The 19,214-nt window shown below is 40.9% G+C and overlaps 1 protein-coding gene across 4 annotated transcripts in view; it reads right to left on the bottom strand.

Annotated features, from left to right (window-relative positions):
* Window positions 1-19,214, bottom strand: part of CACNA1B (calcium voltage-gated channel subunit alpha1 B) — a 475,064-nt gene that overhangs the window by 50,113 nt on the left and 405,737 nt on the right. For all 4 annotated transcript variants that reach the window (XM_019540610.1, XM_019540607.1, XM_019540608.1 and 1 more), the window contains 5 exons: window positions 15,639-15,644; window positions 10,635-10,751; window positions 5,784-5,849; window positions 3,721-3,812; window positions 1,002-1,152 (listed from right to left, as the gene is read on the bottom strand). In XM_019540610.1, coding sequence (XP_019396155.1) covers window positions 1,002-1,152; window positions 3,721-3,812; window positions 5,784-5,849; window positions 10,635-10,751; window positions 15,639-15,644 — 432 coding nt within the window. The remainder of the gene's footprint in view (window positions 1-1,001; window positions 1,153-3,720; window positions 3,813-5,783; window positions 5,850-10,634; window positions 10,752-15,638; window positions 15,645-19,214) is intronic.

The raw sequence follows: 19,214 nt of genomic DNA, 5'->3' as shown, positions 1-19,214 counted from the left end.
GAAGAGGGTGCCAGCTGGCCAAGGGACCCAATGGTGACCATTTCTCTGAGGTGGTATGTCCCTTTGCCATTTGAAGTTAATTTTCCCATAAGGATATTTCTGTGGGTAGCAGGGATGAACTATATTTAGGAATTCTGACTCATAAACAGATCTTAACTTACAGGAAGCTCATTTCTGTGTTCTAGAATACAGTCAGGAGTCATATGTAGGGGACAACACATTTGGTTTTGGTAAAGTTCAAAGCTATGATTTTTATTCCTTCAGTTTCTGTGGTTATTCTTTTTTTTTTTACCGAGTTCTCCTGTGTCTCAGAATGGGGAAACAGGCCCCAAGAATGAAAAGAGTTTTGCAAAACATGGTAGCACTAGTTAAAAGATCATTGTTAGTCCTGCCTGAAAAACTATGACCTGACTCAAGTTCAGTAGATCTGTGTGTTCTTTTCACTTTTGTGCCTGAAGATTTCCCAACAGTCACCACTGGAAAATGATGGTCATTTTATTTATTAAAAAAAAAAAAAAAGAATGAATAAAGTAGCAGCAGCCCAAACCATCACACGAACACGAACACAGTGCTTTGCCAAATGTTTCTTAAAGCAATTCAGAATCAATGGCATCCCTTCTGCTCTGAGCCCCTCCCCATTCCCAATCCCATTCTTCAAAAGACCTTTTATGAGTTGAGACAAAACAGATTAATGTTTAATTCAAAAAAGGAGACCCCCCACCGGGAGAAAGATGAAGACCTTCACATTAAACTAATTACTAAATTATCTCTTTGGGTATTACAGGGGTTTTATCACTATGATAATAAATGCTTTTTAATGGAATTGTCTTTTAATGTTGTATAAATCATAATTAGAGAGCAGCAGGAAACAAGGATACAGAGAGGGCAAGAGGGACCTGCTCTGTGTTAAGTGGGAAGGGAACCAGCGGAGTTAGGGAGGACTGATGTAAAGCCTGCAGCTTGCTAATGTGGAAGGAAATAAAAGGGTGGGATTGACTTACCAGAAAGGAGCAGAGGAAGATGAAAGAGACAAAGTAAAAATAGGCAAAGTCACTTCCACATTCATCTTTGGTGAGGCCAGATCGTGGATCGCAGGCTCTGTTACTGAGGCATGACAACATGATCTCATGCCAGCCTTCCCCTGTAGCACTCCTGCAGGTGGGGACAAAATTACAGTGTAAGGGTGAGCAAGTAGCTTTGACCCCAGGAGAATACACCATCAAAGCTAATCAGACCACTGAGTGCCCTTTCACTGAGCAGCATGTCAAAGCAACAGTACAGACCCTCTCTAGCCATTTAAGTTCTAGTTTGAATAGTGTTATCAGATTCTGTTACAAACTAACTCCTCTGTCTATTGCCTGCTTGTGTACAGGAGTAAAAATATGCATTACTACCTCTTCATAAAGTTCCTTTAAGCTTGCCTAGATAACCACATTCCTTGTTTGCAAGGTATACTGTCAGACAGCTAAATCCCTTTTTCTGTAATTCAGTGGTTCTCAACCTATTTAAACTCCAGGCACCCCTGGTTAGACTCAAGGCATGGAGCATCCGGGGGCTTATCGAACATGTATCAAATACTTGTAATTCCTTGACGGAAGGCTCTGTAGAAGGGAATAGTGTTAACATGAATTAGGAGTCTCTACTGGTATGGACTGTATCAGCTTCACTGGCAACTTCGGAAAAGGAAAGAAAAGGAAAACTTTCTTTCATGTCATTGGGAATCAAAATAAACCTAACAGGCTCAGACAGGACAAACTTATTCTGTTTATGGAAAGTGAGACCAATTCATTTAAATAAGTCACGTACAAAGGACAAATGTAATCAAACAAGTAAAAAAAAAAAAAAAAAATCCCAAACAGCTCTGGCCTTGATGGTAGCTGGAAACCCAATGGAGAGGAAGTGAAACAAAAGTAGACTCTTCTATCTCAATCCATCATTTCAAGCAGATGCAAAAGCATCTGAATGCTGTGGTTGATTACTCTGACACAGACACGTTTTTTATGACAGTCTCCTGGGCTGTTCTTTAATCTATTCCCACCTCCTCTCCCTCTTCTCATTTTACACATGACAGCAGGTCCTGCAGTAAGATGTAAGAATAAGTTTATATGTTCCCAGAGTGAACCCCAACTGCCATGTTTGATTCTAGGGGGACAAAACTAAAAGAAGCCTAAACAAGGAAGGGACAACATAAACCCACACGTGCACACATACATGCATATAAACACAATCATACAAGCACACCAAGTTCCAGAAGGATTCAGTTAACGTGCTTTTGCTCTTAGTGCAGTCACTGTTCGTCTCCTCTGAACCTTTTTTTATAAAATGAATGAGATTCTGAAACTTCGTAATTCACAGATTCATGGGTTTTAAAGCCAGATGGGGCCATTATTATTATCTACTCTGCCTTCTTGCCTAACACAGGCCAGAAATCTTTGTTCAATAATTTCTGTATCAGGCCCATAACTTACGGAAGGAGCTTAAGTCTCAGGTGCCTCTACCCCTTGTAGAAGTGTCTTCACCCATGGAAAGTGACCGTGAAGTATTCGTAAAATGTTGCTAGTACCATGACTTAAGCTCTCTGGAAAAGTCTGAACATCTTTGCTCTTCGATTTGTTTTTCCACTTAGTTATTACAAATTCTAATAAATATCAATGAAGGGGGAAAGTAATGGATAAAGGTGCCTGAGCGTTGATGTATTCTCTTTATCCATGGAAAACTTCCAATTCAGTGCTCCACTCATGTCTCTTGGTCTTAACTCTAAAGCAGTTTTGGGATCTAAATGCAAATTAGATCAGCCTTGAGGTTCTTGTAAGTTATGCGAGATACAACCCTTGGTGATTACCAGACAAAGGCTCCCTTTTCTTTACTACCCAGAAATTCACCGTATGCTGGAAGGATCTTCAAGTAGCTGGTTAAACTGGCTCTGTAACTTTCTGCAGTGTTGCTGCAGTGAAAAGTGGGCTAGATCATGAGCCTTGAACCAGAACTTGGACAAAAAGGTCCAGGAATGAGACTGAAAAAACTGATTTTGTCAAGATGAAAGGATTAATTTCAATTTACTATTTTCAACTGCATGAGTGAACAGGAGAAAGCTAATTTCGTTATCTGGCTGTGTAGAAATTACGCTAATCAAAACCCCCCAATCGACTATTTAGTTACAAGCATGACATCATTACAATATAATTTCACTTGTTGACTGTAGCCAGGACACTGGTGCTAGAAGTACTGTTATGTAAATATTAACCATTTTGTGTGCACATAGCATGCATACACATACATAAGTGAAATGGGCACAAACTATCGACTCTGGAGCATTTTTTATTTTGTTAGATCCATGAAAATGGCTTCATGGTTGGTGGGAAAGAATGCTATATTTCACTAACTTTTCACCTTAAGACATGCTGCTTTTCAAATGAAACTGAGCCTATATGAGAACAGACACATTCTGAACAAGGTATAGCTTTGAAAGGTTAAAATTTAAGTCAGTCATGGTGCAAACATAACATAAAAGCAAAATTTAAGTATTATGAATACAGCTGGAAGGAAACAGAAACCATTTGCTTTCAAATTTTGGCAGACATATTTCTAGCAGAACTGCCAAGGAATAAAAAGAGCAGAAAGTGGAAGTTTTGAAAGTTGCATGCTCTATCAAACTGATAATACAGCGGCTTAATTATCAGTACTGAAAACCTAAACCTTTTTATTTTGTATTTTATTTACCTGAACAGTAGCATCAGGGCTTGCAAGAATGTTCTGAAGTTATTGTGTCGATTAATTGAGGAATCATCATCTAGTGCAATGTTTCCAAATACCTGAAAAAGAAAACAAAAGCAATTAAGGCCATTTACAGGCTGGAGTAAGTTTCCATAGGAATCTCTGAGCCAGAGTCAATAATGATGTAAGCCATGAGAAACGCGACAAACTGGTGTAACTGGTCATAAAGCTGATGTGGCCAAGGGAGATCCAGTTAACATAATGTATTTGGACTTTCAAAAAGCTTTTGACAAGGTCCTTCACCAAAGGCTTAAAAAAAAAAAAAAAAAAAGGAAAAAAATTGGTGCTGCAGGATTGTAGGGAAGATTTGTTCATGGACTGATTAAAAGGTAGGAAGCAACGGGTGAGGCTAAATGATCACTTTTGAGGGAGGGAGGTCAAATGTGGTGTTCCACAGGGATCTGTGTTGGGCCTAATTTTGTTCAATAGTTTCATCAGTGACCGGGAAATAAGGGCACATAGTGAAATCTCCAAGTTTGCAGATGATACCAAATTATTCTGGGTAGTCCAATCCCAACCTGATGGAGAGAAGCAGCAGAAAGTCCTCACCAACCAAAGTGAGTGAGCAAAAAAAAATAAAATAAAAAAAAATGGCAGATGAATTTCAGTGTTGACAAGAACAAGGTAAAGCACCTAGGAAAAAATTACCTCAACTATGTGTTGGGTTCTGAACTAGCTGTCACAACTCAGAAAAGAGGCCCTAGAGTCATTGCAGATAGCTCTCTAAAAACATCAGCACAATGTGCAGAGGCAACCAAAAAAAAAAGCCATTAAATGTCGGGCATCATTAAGAAGGGAATAGAAACAAAACAGAGATCATCATCATGTTAGTTTACAAATCCACGGCACCTCCATCTCAAATACATTGTGCAGTTCTGGTCTCCACGTTTCAAAAAGGATGTAGTAAATTAGAAAAAATACAAAAATGATCGGGGTATGGAGAAGTTGCCACACTAGGAGACCGTAAAAATGCTAGGACTCTTTAGTTTAGAAAAGAGAAGGCTGAGGGGAAATATTATAGAGGTCTATAAAATCATGAAGGGTGTGGACCAAATGAACAGGAAATTGTTCTTCACCAAGTCTCAGAATACTAGAAGTAGGGACATCCACTGAAGTTAGTAGGAGGCAGGTTTAAAACTAACAAGAGAAAGTACTTTTTATGCAATACGTAGTTAACATGTGGAATCCACTGCCACTGGAGGTGGTAAATGCAGATTGTCTAGTCCCTTTTTGAACCTGGCTATGCTAATACAGTCTATTAATAGCTATTGAATGGAATGATTGGAAATGTTTCCCCTGGCATCTATAAATGAATAATGGTGGCTGCCAAGGAGGGGATGGAATGTATAGGGGATAGATCACTCTAAATCTATCCAGTTCAATGTTCTCCCCCTAGCATCCACTTCTGCCAACGTCAGAGATGGGAGACTGGGCTAGATGGACCATTAATCTGACCCAGTACGGCACTTCTTACATTCTTATGTTACCGAGAGAGAGTGATGCTGTAACTTGCAAAATGCAACATATGCAAAATAGGAGTAACTTGTGGGGAGGGAGAGGCAGAAGGTGGTGTGAAAGAAAAAATGATCAAACATGAGAATACAGGACAACCTGCTTCGCTGATATCCAGACCACCTCCACTACCATAGACAGGTATGACTTTCACTGATTGCAAAAAGAGTTACAGCTGCTCACGCCCAGGCTAAGTTTAGTCCCCAAGAAATGAGAGAGATGCAAGTAACACCCATTTAGCATGCCCAGCGTGAATTTATTGGTATATCTGTCTTCTGTTGGCACAAGATGTGGCGGTGGGGATAGAAAGGTGGCATTTTGCCTTCTTGGCACCTCTTCTATTCTGGAACTGAATTAATGAAAAAAACTCCTCCCCCCAAACTAAAACACCCAGCAGAGGTTCACTGCTGTAAGGCAGCTTTCCCAGTATCTAATCTGATTTGTTCTGCATAGCAAATCCTGTGTTCTCATGTTCAAGACTGAAGTCCAAACTTTACCTGCATGCCAATAATGGCATAGATGAAGAAGAGCATCGCAATGAGGAGACACACATAAGGCAATGCCTGCAGAAAAACCAGCAAGGTTCATATTAATGACAGCAAGAGCATGTACTGAGAAACATTATTAATTCTGAGGTACCGCAGCTGAACAAGGTAAGGAAAGACCAGGCCTAAGGCAGCAGTAAGGAAGCTTGATGGGCAGTCAGAGAAGCACTTGTAAATGTAACCTTGAGAAGAGCTATGAGAGTGAGCTTTTGTGTAGAGGGCTGACTGGAAAGAGGCTTGTAACAGTGAACAACAAAACTGTCTTCTGCGGTTTGGTTGTTACTGGAACAAAGCAAATGAGATTTTATGAACATGCTTTATAAATAAGCAGGAGTGCACTAAAGAAGTACCCGACTCCATCACTGAAGTACCTGACTCCATCATCAATTTCTCTTCCATAAAGATGCAATCTAGAAGACGGTGTAAATCAACTAACCACTTGGGCCAAATGACAGCAATAATTACCTGCCACAGAGTGGAACTGGGAGGCTGTATTCATTAATAGCTTCAAGTCTTGCTGAGACACTCAGACGCTCACATTATTAGCAGTACGCTGTATTATTAGGCGGCAGTACACATACTGGTTTATTCTGTAGCTCACACTACATTTTGCATAGGGTTCTATTTTAAGTCCGATGCAGCTCTTCCTTACAGACTCTCTCTCTCTCAGCCCCTCAATATTTTTGGATCACTTTACTTTGTCTTGCATCATTACAGCTGTTATTAATGATCTTGTAGTTATCCATCTCTCTGGAAAACCCACATACAGCGTTTAACTCAAGAAACTCCAATTCTAAGGGTCAGGCCCCACCTGACTCATCCAGGATTATGCAGTCTGCGATAAAACCAGAACCATGACCTTTGATTCGCACTTGTGTACTTTCCTTAAAAGAACATCCCCGCTACCTTTCTGTGGGCACTGGTTTCTTTTTGGTGAGGCACAGTTTGAGTCTGGGAACTACTGGTAATTCCTTGTTACTTTTCTGCTGTCTAATGAAGCAATGATAGGATTACAATGATCTCCCCCAACTCCTGCACTGAATCCTTAAGAAAAGGGCAATCAAACAGCTGTCACAGGATGTTTATTTATTTATTTTTAGTCATAAGAAAGGTCCCTTTAGTTACACAGTTTGATAGCTGGGTGAAAACGTAACATTTAAGAGCGTACTGGAAAGCACAGGCTGCCTGCCCGTAAGTCTTTCCAAGGACACTAAGTGCAATGCACCTATAACGAGCTTCCCGAGTCTCAGCTCTCCAGATAACAGCATGCATGTGATACCGCTTTCCTCCTCTTCCCACACACCAAGAAGCACTGTCACATCACCCCCCTTCTCTGTATTCTGAAGGCTCTGATGCCTCCTTGCGTAACTCAAGATCTTATTACCTAATTGCCCCCGCTTTTAAAACCCACAGGTTCTTGCTTCAGCTTTCCTGCAGCCGTCCTCTCTCTGCTCCTCCTGTTCTCAATTTCTCTGAGCCATCTAACAATGCTCTTTGCTGTGACTCCTATGCTGCTGTGGCACATTTGAAGCATGAGACTTCTCTGAAACTTCTGCTGTTTGGCACAGTCTCCTGCATCATCCTACCATTTTGCACATGACAGTCCCAGCCTCATCTGGAAAACATGCTCATGTGTTTTGAGCTCTCTTCCTCTCTTCTCTTATAGCTGACTGATTGCTTAAGGCATTTTGGAGGGCGGTTTGTATAAAAGGAACCTATACAAAATAAAATTGTTTTATATTGATCTATAACCAAAAACATCAGAGTTCACAGGACAGCTCCCAAAACACAACCTCCCATCTAAAGATCTAGAGGCAAAAACCAGACCTCAGCCTACAGAGAAATGATACACACATTTGAAAACCTAACATATGGTACACAGACTCACAGATCATCACACATATTGATGCAACCCAGATCACAGATCTGGTCCATAGTGAAAGAGATACAGTTAGCCGTACGTGAATGTGAGCTTTTGAGTAGTTCTGCTGATAACTCCCTGTGCAGCCTTCAGCAAATCCCCTGAACTCTTTTTGTCTCATTTTCCCCACTGTAAAATGGGTCTAATGAGTCTTGCTCTCCTTTGCAAAGCAATGTGAGCTCACTGGACATAAGGAAAACCTATGCTTTTTGAGGCAGGGCTTGCTTTTCTGTTATGTGTTTATACAGAGCCTGGCATAACAGTGAGGCAGCTTTTAGCACTAATACAATATCATTTGTCAATAAGTACTAAATATTAATGCAGATGTGCTCATGACTACACAGAGGTATCCTGATAGAGTTTGAAAGAAAATGGCAATCTGTGTTAAAGATATCTCTTATTCAGAATAATAATAATAACCTCCCCCCCACAAAGATGGTACCATTTTCTAAATGTTATAAGCTTTCAAGTAAAGTTCCCTCTTTTCTCTTTTCTTCCCCACTTCCCTGCCCAGCACTCTTCTCCAAATAAATTTATGGGGCTTTTTCAAAGGAAGTTTTCATGAAATCAGAGCAGCCAACTGGAATTTTGCAATCCTGTTCCAATTCATTCTCTTTGTAGCTGATTTTGTAAGGTATTGGGCACCTGAAACATCCACTAATTTTACTGTATTCTAGGAGTGTTCATTACTTTTGAAAGACCTGGTTATAGATGATATGCTCATATAAATTATCCTTTCCATAAAATGGGTACCTCAAAGGGACACCCAATCCTCAAGAGCCCATAAGACTATTCTTTACAAGCTTCCAGGCACAAGCACCCTTCTTCAGGCATAGGGAGAGTCTGTTGTTGTTTTGCGTTCTCCTGCAATATGCAAAATGCAGGTCTGTGAAAATACAAATGCATGGCAGTGAGGATCAGGGGCAATGGGAGATAATAGGTGTGAAACAGGTTGGAGGTAGAGGGAAGGGGAGGAATGTAGACCTGGTGATAGAATGTACCTGATAAAATGTAGAGAGGTTACCTGGGGTTAATTGGATAACAGGCAGGTTATAATGGGTGCTTCTGCACTTCGCCCTATAGTGATGCAATGGTGTGCTACGCCACTGTATGGTGCGATAAGGCAACATAGCAATTGTGTGTCTATACATGACTGCCAGCTACGTCACCGCAGCAATGTGCTCCTTGCTAGAGTGCACTGCTATGGCGACTTTTGTAAGTACTCAAGCATGGTGCTGTAGCAGTGTCACCATGCGGTGATGTGTAGAGGCACCTTATGTGCCATAAATCCAATATCTTGATTTCGTCCATGATTTTTTTTATCTAGTAGATTTAGGAAGTGAAGTTTGTAGGCTCGTCTATGAAAGGTGTTTTCTAAATTCCCTTTGAGGATTACAGCTGAAAGATTGGAGAAAGAGTGGCTGTCGTGTGAGACGTGCTCCCACAGGTAATTGGGTATTTTTGTCTTTGATAGATTTTCGGTGTGCATTCATTCAGGTGCACAATTGTTGCTTGGTTTCTCCCACATATTTTTTATCAGGGCAGTCAGCGCACTGGATGAGATGTATTCAATTTCTGGAGCTGCAGGTGTAAGATCCGGGAATGCTGATGGTTCTGTTGTGGGGTGTAGTTATTGTGGGAGTGGTGGAGATGTGTTGGCAGGTTTTATATTTCTTGTCCCAGCATGGTCTGGATCCATTCAGTGTGCTTTGGTTCAAAGGAAGTTTGCTTCTGGTGATGAGGTTAGCAAGGTTCAATGCTTGTTTGAAGGCTAGGATGGGTTCTGGGAAGACCACTTTAAGAATGAGTCTTCTTCTAGTATGGGTTGCAACTGTTTGAGGATTTTCCATATAGGGTCCTGGGAGGGATGATATGTCATAACTAGCGATCCACGATTCGTGGGGATTTTCTTTTTGTACTGCAGCAATTCTTTGCGTGGTATCCAGGGGACAAGGGGTGGGGGGGCGTGTCTTTCGAAAGAGTGATCTATCTCTCTGGAAGAGTGTCCTTGTCAAGTGAAAGTCCTTTTGAGATTGTGAGAGTATAGACATTGGATCTATGGCACATTAGAACCAGCCTGCCATCCAGCAACCCCAGGTAACCTCTCTGCACTCTATCACAGGTCTACATTCCCACCTTTCCCCCCTACACCCATCTGTCTCACACCTAATGTCTCCCATGGCCTCTGATCCTTACTGCCATGCCTTTGCATTTTCACAGACCTGTATTTTGCATACTGGCTTCTATTCATGGGCGACTGGTGCCACCTTAGTCGGGGGGGGGCACATGCCTCCCTGGCAACCAGTCAGTGACTGGGGGGGGGGTCCCCCTGTGGGAGATCACACCAACTAGGGGGAAGGTCCCTCCATGCCCAATCTCAATGACTGGGAAGCAACCACAGCACTCCCGGAAGCGGCCTCAGCGCTTCATCTGGCGCTCCCACTCCCTGGCCAGTGCTTTCGGGGGGGGGAGGTACTGGTGCTCCCGCCTACCCACTCTGCCCATTGCCTAAGTGAGGAGCACGACCTGTCAGGGGGTGCATGTGCACCCCCGTGCACCCCCTATGTGTCGCCACTGCTTCTATTCCATCCGGGAAAGCACTCCAACAGCAACAAACTCTCCCAATGCCTGAAGAAGGGTGTTTGTGCCGGAAAGCTTGCAAAGAATAATTTTTCCATATATTTTGTTGGTCTAATAAAAAAATACCATATTTACTCAAAGAGTCTTGTCTGCCTATGTCCGTAGACCAACACAGCTACAAACAGCACTCCTAAAGAGTTTGTAAAGCACTTTGATAGGCTCTGTGGAAGACGCTACAATACTACAAAGCTTTACGACTATTAGCCCACATCTCTCTATTCTTACAGCTGGCGACCACTCACCTTAAAAGACTGCACAAATGTCCAGAGCAGAATGCGGATGGTGTAGCCTTGGCGAAGGAGCTTGATGAGTCTTGCTGCTCTGAAGAGCCGCAGGAAGCTGAGGTTGATAAAGTTGTCCTGCAGAAAGTAAAGGTTTTGTGTCCTTCAGAAATTAACGTGATGAGAAACCACAGCCCGCAAAAAAGAAATTAAAATTACCAGCTTCATGATCTAAGCAGCAAATCGGCCACCAGAAAACCTTCCAAAAGAAACATTCGTCAGTGCAGATCACTCCACATGCAGCAAGTATGAGAAAACCCCTCTCCACAGGAGCCCCACCCTTCTACTATTGGGAAAACTGTAAAAAGAAAACAGCCCTTACACGCTTTTCTTGGACATCTTCTTTTCTTTTCTAAAGCAAGTTTCCTCAAACAGTTCAAGCAAGTGCTGATGAAATATTATAGGTTGCTAAAGGTTTGTTTTGAAGTTTGAGGTAGCTTATTTTCTTGTTATTAGAGGGAACCAAACACAAGCCAAGAAGGGCTATAACAGTAGGAAGCATTAGCCTCTTCCGTGGCAAAGGAAGATATCAGCCAGTGCGCTTTAAGGCACCTTTTGTTATAAATTCAGGATATCTTATAATATGGGTTTTAGAAATGTCTGCTTAACAAGCTGGGATCATCCCTGTTTGGAAGTAAGACTGTTTTTATAAGAGAATTGATGGCGAGAAGGTTGAACAGCAGGGGGCTGTCCTTAGGAACCTGCTGATTTCTTAAATCATTCATACATATTCCTTTTCAGGTGGATCAAAGAAATGCCAAGGATAGATTCTGATTTCCGTGGGATTTGTTCTACTAGATACTCTCTCTTTTTTTTTTTTTAGTGACAGAAAATAGGTTCTCCAATGAGCTAATCTAGAGGGGGTTACCTCCAAAACAAAACATGCAAAGGACAGATACCTCCTGCCCTCCTATTTCCTCCTGCATGCACTGACCCAAATTCACTTGATTGTCAAATTTTAATCACCATGATTAATTTGACTCGGTTAACTAAAGGAAATCCCACCAAGTATTTTAACTTCATAAGCAGTGGAGGGGGTAACACAAGCATAGAGGCCTTGTAGGTAAAGATGAATGAAAGGAGTCTTTCCTTGTCCCACCCCATCATCTTTTACCACAAGACAACTGCTAAGATTAAGTTGATCCAAACTTCTAGTTGATTTGGATGCATAGCTCATGCTGAGTTTTGGGGCACTCGTTTTATCTAAATGCCAGCTTCATTATTAGGCCATTAGCGCTGCATTCCACCAATACCATCAAATAGTTCAAGAGATCAGGTTCAGGCATGCACTCGGTTTGCTTTGTTTGTAAAACACAAGCAGCTCAGAGTTAGGCATAGACTTGATATCAGACTCAATCCTCAAATAAAGAGAAAAGAGAAAAGCATAGGGATGTTCAATGAAAGAGCAGACAACACTGAGTTATTTCTAGGCAGTAACAGAAGGCAGCTCCTGGCAGGCAAAACACAAGCAAGGATTCCCCTGGGTTGTTCAAGGTTAGCAAACAGCTGCTAAGAATTTAAAATCAAATGGGGGTTTTTTTAAGCCATGCATTTCTGAAAGTTATTTTTTCCTTCACAAAATATAAATTAAGCTCAGCTCAGCAGCCTAGGTTGTACATGGACTAGGAGTCCGATTCTAACTGCAGTTTCATCAGCGTAACTCTATACCTGATTTTCTGATTTAATTTGGTCTTTACTCTAAATGCACAGGGCTTGAATCCCCACTGTCCTGGGCCATGTGTAGTCTGTTGCACCTGTGCGAAGTGACACTAGTTACTTTATATAACTGATCTGAAGCTCACTGAAGCCATCAGAAGGAGTCCACCTTAGTAGATTAAGCCTTGTCTGACTATAGAAGATTCATGGTACTAGAGAATCAGGCCCCTAATTCTCAATGATAGAACATGTAGCAGGTAGACTGAAAGAAAGGCAATTTGTGCCCAAAAGCTTGTCTACCATCTCTCTTAACTGTACAGTTGGCCCAGTAAAAGGTATCACAAAAACGCAATCCTTGCCACTAGCTGCGTGGTAGCATCTGCATCAGGCAGGGCAAAATCATGCACACAGGACAAATTTTTACTCTTAGGAATTGCTCCATCTGCACACAGCACGAATTTGCAGAATCATGTTCCTGTTTATAAATTTTACAACTACACGTTGCTACAGCTTTGGCTTAGCAACAGAAATATAGATATAATTTATAGATATAACTCCTTCATAACCACATTTAGCTGATATGATGCTTAACATCTATCTTAGTCTACACTAACTGCTTTTAGCCTTCTGTTAGCTAAAAGTTCTTCCCAGACATGGGAAAACACTGTACAGCAGTGAATGGTGGCAAGATCTAACTGAGGAAAGGGACAGGTGAGAGAAAACAGATCCACATAGCATGCACACGGCCCAGAGGGGAATTTTCAAAGGTGTTGAAAGGAGGGAAGTTCCAGAGTTTCACCTAAATTCACTGTGTTGGGAGGATAAAAACTTTTCTCTTCTTTAAAATACTAGTCCCAACACCTACTCTTGCAAGGTATGTTATCATATCATAAACTGCAGTTACAGGAGTAACCCAGTATGGAGACTGCTAGCAACCCAGGGTAATCCTACCTCTTCAACATTTAGAAAGCTTTTGAGGGATTGTTTTTCACACTGTTCACAAGTAGTGAAAGAGCACTGTGTGCATAAATCCCAGTTCACTGCATAGAAAACAGGTCCCTCAATGACAAGACTGCCCAGGAAATTATTAGAATTGCATGCAATCAAAGGGGAAGCTCTACATTGCAATATTTCTTGGTTCAATAAAGTTTGCATTGATTTTCCTTTTACTAATCTACTCAATAAGAACTATAAATGTCATTCTTCTGGATTATTTCCTTCATTCTTGCTTTGTTTTTTTCTGTTGCACAGATGCTGAACACTGACTGGTACCTTATGTCCCAGTTTTAAATATTAGCTTTTTACCCCTTCCTATGGTTTAACGTTTCTCAAACTTAAACAGCTCATAAGGGACAGTAAATATGGCACCTGCTACGGGACAGATCTGTTCCTCCAATTATCTACAGTGTTGCACTGACTTCATTTGCTGAGACAAGCTGCTGGCAGTGTCATCAGAGGCTCTAAAAACATGCAACACTAATCTGTATTTTATTGTGGTTGTTGCATCATTGACAAAATCACAGGTCAATTAAAAAATCTTTTATCCAAAAGTCTGAGTTGCATTTCCTCATGCCAGAGCTGAATAGGTTTCCCCACGGATTATCAAATCTGCATAAACTGCATGTTTATTGAATGGCAGAGTCACTGAAAATTATGTTAGTTTGCTACTCATCCTTTTTTTTTGGTAACCAAGAAACAAAACAGGAAAAAATGGACTTTAAGCTTTAGATTTTTTATGCTTTTCTTCATGAATTTTGTTACGACAACAAAATTTGGCCTCTGGTTCTAGCAAACTGACTGGGATGTTTTGGGAAATTTTTACTGTTCTTTACAGTCAGGAAACAACATTTCATCTGCTAAGACAAAGTAAACAAAGAGACTATGTCTGAGCATGTGAACCATTTTATATGTGCAGACAATAGTTCAGTCTCCTGCAAATACACATAACTGCATTAGTACAAAAGAGGAGTTACTATACCTTGGGAAAAAAATTGGCTTCTTTGAAGTCAGTGGAAAAAGTCCCAAGTTAATGAAGAATAAATTGAGTTTAGCGGGTGCATGAGTGGCACAATTCTGTCCTTAAAGCATCGCTGCTATAACAACTCAGTTACTGTAAAGCACATAAAAGTCTCTTCTTTCCAATTTCACTCTGAATATCTTAGAAAGGCAGGGTTTGAACGTTCCATGGCCTTTTTCTTTGCTACCATTTCCTATCAGATATTCCCACCTGTAAACCTCCAGTAAATTGGTTATGGAACGTGTGTTTTTGCACTGAGGCTAAAGCTAAATTCATCTCCAAATAAAACAGCAATTGTGCAACAGATACGTTTGATGTAAAAGCTAACACAGATTAAAAGAGATCATCTCAGGCTAACAAGCATGCCATTTCAATAAACACATTTCCTGACCATTGTAACTGACACCATATGGGCTTATTAAAATTGGAAGAGTCTGTAAAAGTCAAATGTGTTTTTCTTGTCATTTATATTGCTTTGCTTGCTTGTTGCATTTCAGGCATCTTGGGCAAGGAAGAGAGACTGGGGCTAAAATTTCCAAGGGCAGAATAGGAAATTAGGAGAACATCTGTCGTTAGATTTCAATGGGATTTAGGTGCATAATGCCCTTCAGACCTTTTCATAATCCAAACCTCATTCACATTATTTAGAGAGTTTCACTTTTGTTACTAGGCATCTTTTCTTTCTAGGAACATGGTGGGAAAATACAACTATGCTGGATTTGCAGCGGATGTTCAAAGCCAAACAAAAATCAGTATTTTCATTTACATTAGTTTTAATAAAAGTCTTTGTCTTGCAAACAAATTACTCAAGCTGTGGCTTCAAACTACCTGATACCTTGTGAATTGCTTTCCTTTTCACAAAGCCCAGCATGACTCAATATAAAAGACTGGTTGGTCAGAACTTTAAATTTGATTCTATCACCTGCAAAAATGTGGGGTTTCCAACCCAAACAATATTCCTTATTTGAAGTAATGGAGCTTTCTTTTCAGCTCTATTTTTATTGTCCAGCAAAATAAAGCAAGTGTCGTTTCCCCTTTGTCTTTATCAGTTCTAACAAGCAGCAGAGAAGAGGCTATTGGTAACTCTGTTTGCCTCAGGTCACCAAGTAGCCCGTGGAAGAAGATGCAAAATAGAAGCTAGTTTTGAGGTGCACTGCAGACAGACAGTGAGGCTTTTCACCAGTACAATCTTATCCAAACAAAAATTAAAAAGAAAAAAAAAGTAAAGAAAAAAACCATAAGTAAAGAAAAGCAGAGAATTGAAATAATTGTTTAAATTCAATGAAACCAACCGTGTCCTATATGTGATGTTTTCATGGATGAATATTTGCAAGATTATTTACAAATTTTTTTTTGAGCAGCAGGTGTACAACATACAGACGGAGACATGGTTTTCGCATTGTATGTTGATTGGATGGCGTGATTCAGCAGGTAGGTAAGGAAAATAAGGAACAAAACAGAAAACAAAAGAGAAAATGAGTAATCAGGACAGGCAAAAAAGGAAACTCTGAAATTTTCTCTGGAAAAAGAAACGGTTGGGCTTTTTGCGGGGTGGGTATTTTTTTTGTTATGGTAATTATACAATTTTTTTTAAAGGCTTCAAATCAAAATAGATTTTGAAACCTTAAAGGTAACACAGACAGTGTAGTAGTTATTTGCATTCGTTTTGTAATGCAAATTAGAAGACAATTCACAGACACTTTTTATTTTTATTTTTTTTTGTATTTCCAGGCATAGAAATAGATGTCAGTTTCACAAATATTCACAGCGCCTCCTACAGGCCAGCTGCCTTCAGAAGGACTGGCTGCCTTTAACTCCACCTACTTTCCTTTGGGTACTAAAGACGGGGAAAACTGACATACATGTTTTTGCCTAAGGAAATAAAAAAAAAATCCACTGCATTCACAAAGTAAATTACACACAACATGGCTAAGAAATTAAATACAGGAATTAATCAACACATTTCTTTTCCTTTTTATCTTTACTCTGAAGTGGCTCAAAGGCTGGTGGAGGATACAGCCACTCACAAGACTGGCCAGGTTAGCTGGTTTGTTTAGGCTGGAGAGTGAAAGCTGGGGAGACTGATTAAGCAGGAAACACTGTTTTGCCAGCTAGATCTATCCCTTGCCCACCTCTAGCCAAAGTTCGCCAGTGATCTCAGGACTGGTCTCACAGAGAAGTTCCTCTCCTATGGAGAGTAGGAAAGAATTTGCTTTTCATTGCATGGATACAAACAACGCCAAACCAAGAAGGGCAAAGATGTCATCTGGGCTTTGTGCTCAAGTCAAAGTAGCAATAGGTAAATTTAAACTGACAACTAGTTAGGACAGAGCATCCATGATGGGACTAGAAAAGAATGCCGTGCAAAAGTCCAGACTGTTATTTATTCACTAGGAAGCATCCTGCTCCAAAGAGGCCAGGTAAGCAGCAACAAGAACCTTTCTTCTAAGAAAGTAATAATATGCTGTGGATGTAGATCTTTGAAGAATGACCTTGAGAGGTTGAGTCCCCCTCCTTTGTCCAGCTACTGCAGTCAATAGAAACATACGGCCTTTACACTGTGTAACAGGTTGTTGTATTCTGGACTGTGCATGAGTAAAGAGAAGAGCTCAAGTCAAGATGAGCATGAACTGAAGTTCTCTGTGCCGCATGGAAGTAAGTCTCAGCTCCTTTGCTATAACACCCCTTTGCATGCAAGAGCAAAGGGAGGAAAAGTGGTTGCATATGAAAAGAGTTCAAACATGATAAAATAACATGGCCTTACACGTGGATCTCAATTTGCTGATGAGACACCTCAGTACCTGCTCTCCTGCTAGGGCTCATTCCAGCTACTAGGCAGAGTCACTGGTATTTGCATAGCAGTGCTCAGTTATCTCGTTGTCCTGGTTCCCTATTTTTTAAATGATATAAATTCTTCAAAACTGGCAAGTGACTTAGGAGATCAACTCCTACTGAAATTTAAGACGACACAGGCTCTCAAGTCACTGGTAGCCTCGTCACACATATTTATACCAGTATTATTTTTATGTTATTTTTGTGCACCAACATGAATGGCACTAAATTCCAAAGCGGATGGGTGCAGTAGGCATGATTATCGTGTTCTGCCATGAGGAGCAGGTAACAGCCTTTTTGCCTTGAGCAAATGGCTACCCTAAGATAAGTCAAACACATAGCATACCTACATTTGGGTAACTTACACCAGTGTAATTTTATTCAAAATTTTTCCCAAGATTTGCATGAGTAACATTCATGTAGAGCTCTAGGGTGTGCCCATTCCATGTTGTAACAATGTAAAAATCAATTGTACTGGTATAAGTCTGACATGTGCCTGGGACCCAAGTTTGGAACTATTACTCTTGGAGTTAATACATGCAATCCACCTCCCCTGCAGTGCTCACACACCGTGTTTGCAAGTAACTACAAACTTCAGATTCTGGGGCACTGTAGGGGGCCAAAGCTGCCCACAGTATAATTTAGGCAGCTTTGGAACCTGTGCTCAGTAGAAGCAGTGGTCAGAACGGTGTGCACTGCACTCCTCCCCTCAACAGAGGGGTTTGGGAACCCATACCAGATCAAAGCTTCAAATCCCTTCATCTGTGTTCCCCTGTGGGTACCACGAGCTGTATGGAGGGAAGGAGGAGGAAGAGGAGATCCAATGCAGCCATGATCCTGCTACAAGAGGACTAAGACTGCATGCAGCAGAATGAAACTACACGTGCACCATTTTATTTGTAGATGACACCCTAAAAAACCACGCTGATTCCATTTAGGTCCTATTATTGATGTAAGCTGGCATACCATTACAAAATATGAGACACGTAATTAAGCAACTGTTTCATGGAATCTGGGTGTCCGCATCACACTTAAGTGAGTACAACTCATTTCTCATGTTTCTTTAGGCAGCCTGTGTGATGCCTGTGCACTGTTAGCCCACCGACCCTCTCGGAGGTGTACCCTCTCTGGCCCCTTATTCATCAGGGGCCAGAGAAAGCTGTTCATTAATGATGTGTCTGGTGCTGTAGACACAGACAAATTAGAGAGAGTTCAGAGGAGAGCAATGAAAATGAAAGAAGTTTTGAAAAGCAAGTCTAGTGAGGAAAAGGTTGAGAGTACTGGGCAAATTTAGTCTGAAGGGAAAGAAGACTGAAAGGGAGGCATGATAGCTGTACACAAATTCTTAATAAAGGGATGATTTAAAGAGGACAGGGATCAAATAGGCTCATTAGTTGTGAGAGGCAGAACAAAAGGCAATGGGCTACGACTGCAACAGGGGACATGTCGGTTAAATATGGGGGAAATGTCTGTCGGAACAGCTTTGCAATGGAACATGCAGCCTAGGGAGTCTTCAGAATCACAATCACTGCAAATAGAAACTACACATACCTCTCTGAAAGGTGGCTTAATATATTTAGTTTCTGCTAAATCAGGAGCCTCTAAAATGAAACTTAAGAACAGGAGCAAAAAGTGTTACAGAGGGCTGTAAAATGGCACCTTCTGGTTTTCACTATATGGTGGGTTTTCAGATGTAACTTATACCATGTTTTAAAACCATTATTCTATCTGCCACACTTTATACTTAAGATTGAAGACATTAGTTACAGAAAATAAAAGGGTAATGTAGGCATACAGACTGAATCAAAGGTCATGCCTAGTATATTGCATCTTCAAAATCCCTAAATAAATCTGCTACAGCTCACAAGGGAATTGTGTTTGTCTCAGTATCAGTGTGCATACTTACTCCTGGGGGTTATGATTATAGGTAGCTTTAAATTTCATCCCATTGCCTGTTGAGGGTTAGTTTACTGCTGATATCTGCATGAATACGTAGGATATCCAGGGGTCAAACCCACCCCCGGCCTCCTGCACTG

Source organism: Crocodylus porosus, unplaced genomic scaffold (genome assembly GCF_001723895.1).
Source record: "Crocodylus porosus isolate Cpor-Errol unplaced genomic scaffold, CroPor_comp1, whole genome shotgun sequence".
NCBI classification, from domain to species: Eukaryota; Metazoa; Chordata; order Crocodylia; family Crocodylidae; genus Crocodylus; species Crocodylus porosus.
The sequence above is the reverse complement of the archived record's forward strand: the minus strand, read 5'-3'. Positions and strand labels throughout refer to the sequence as shown.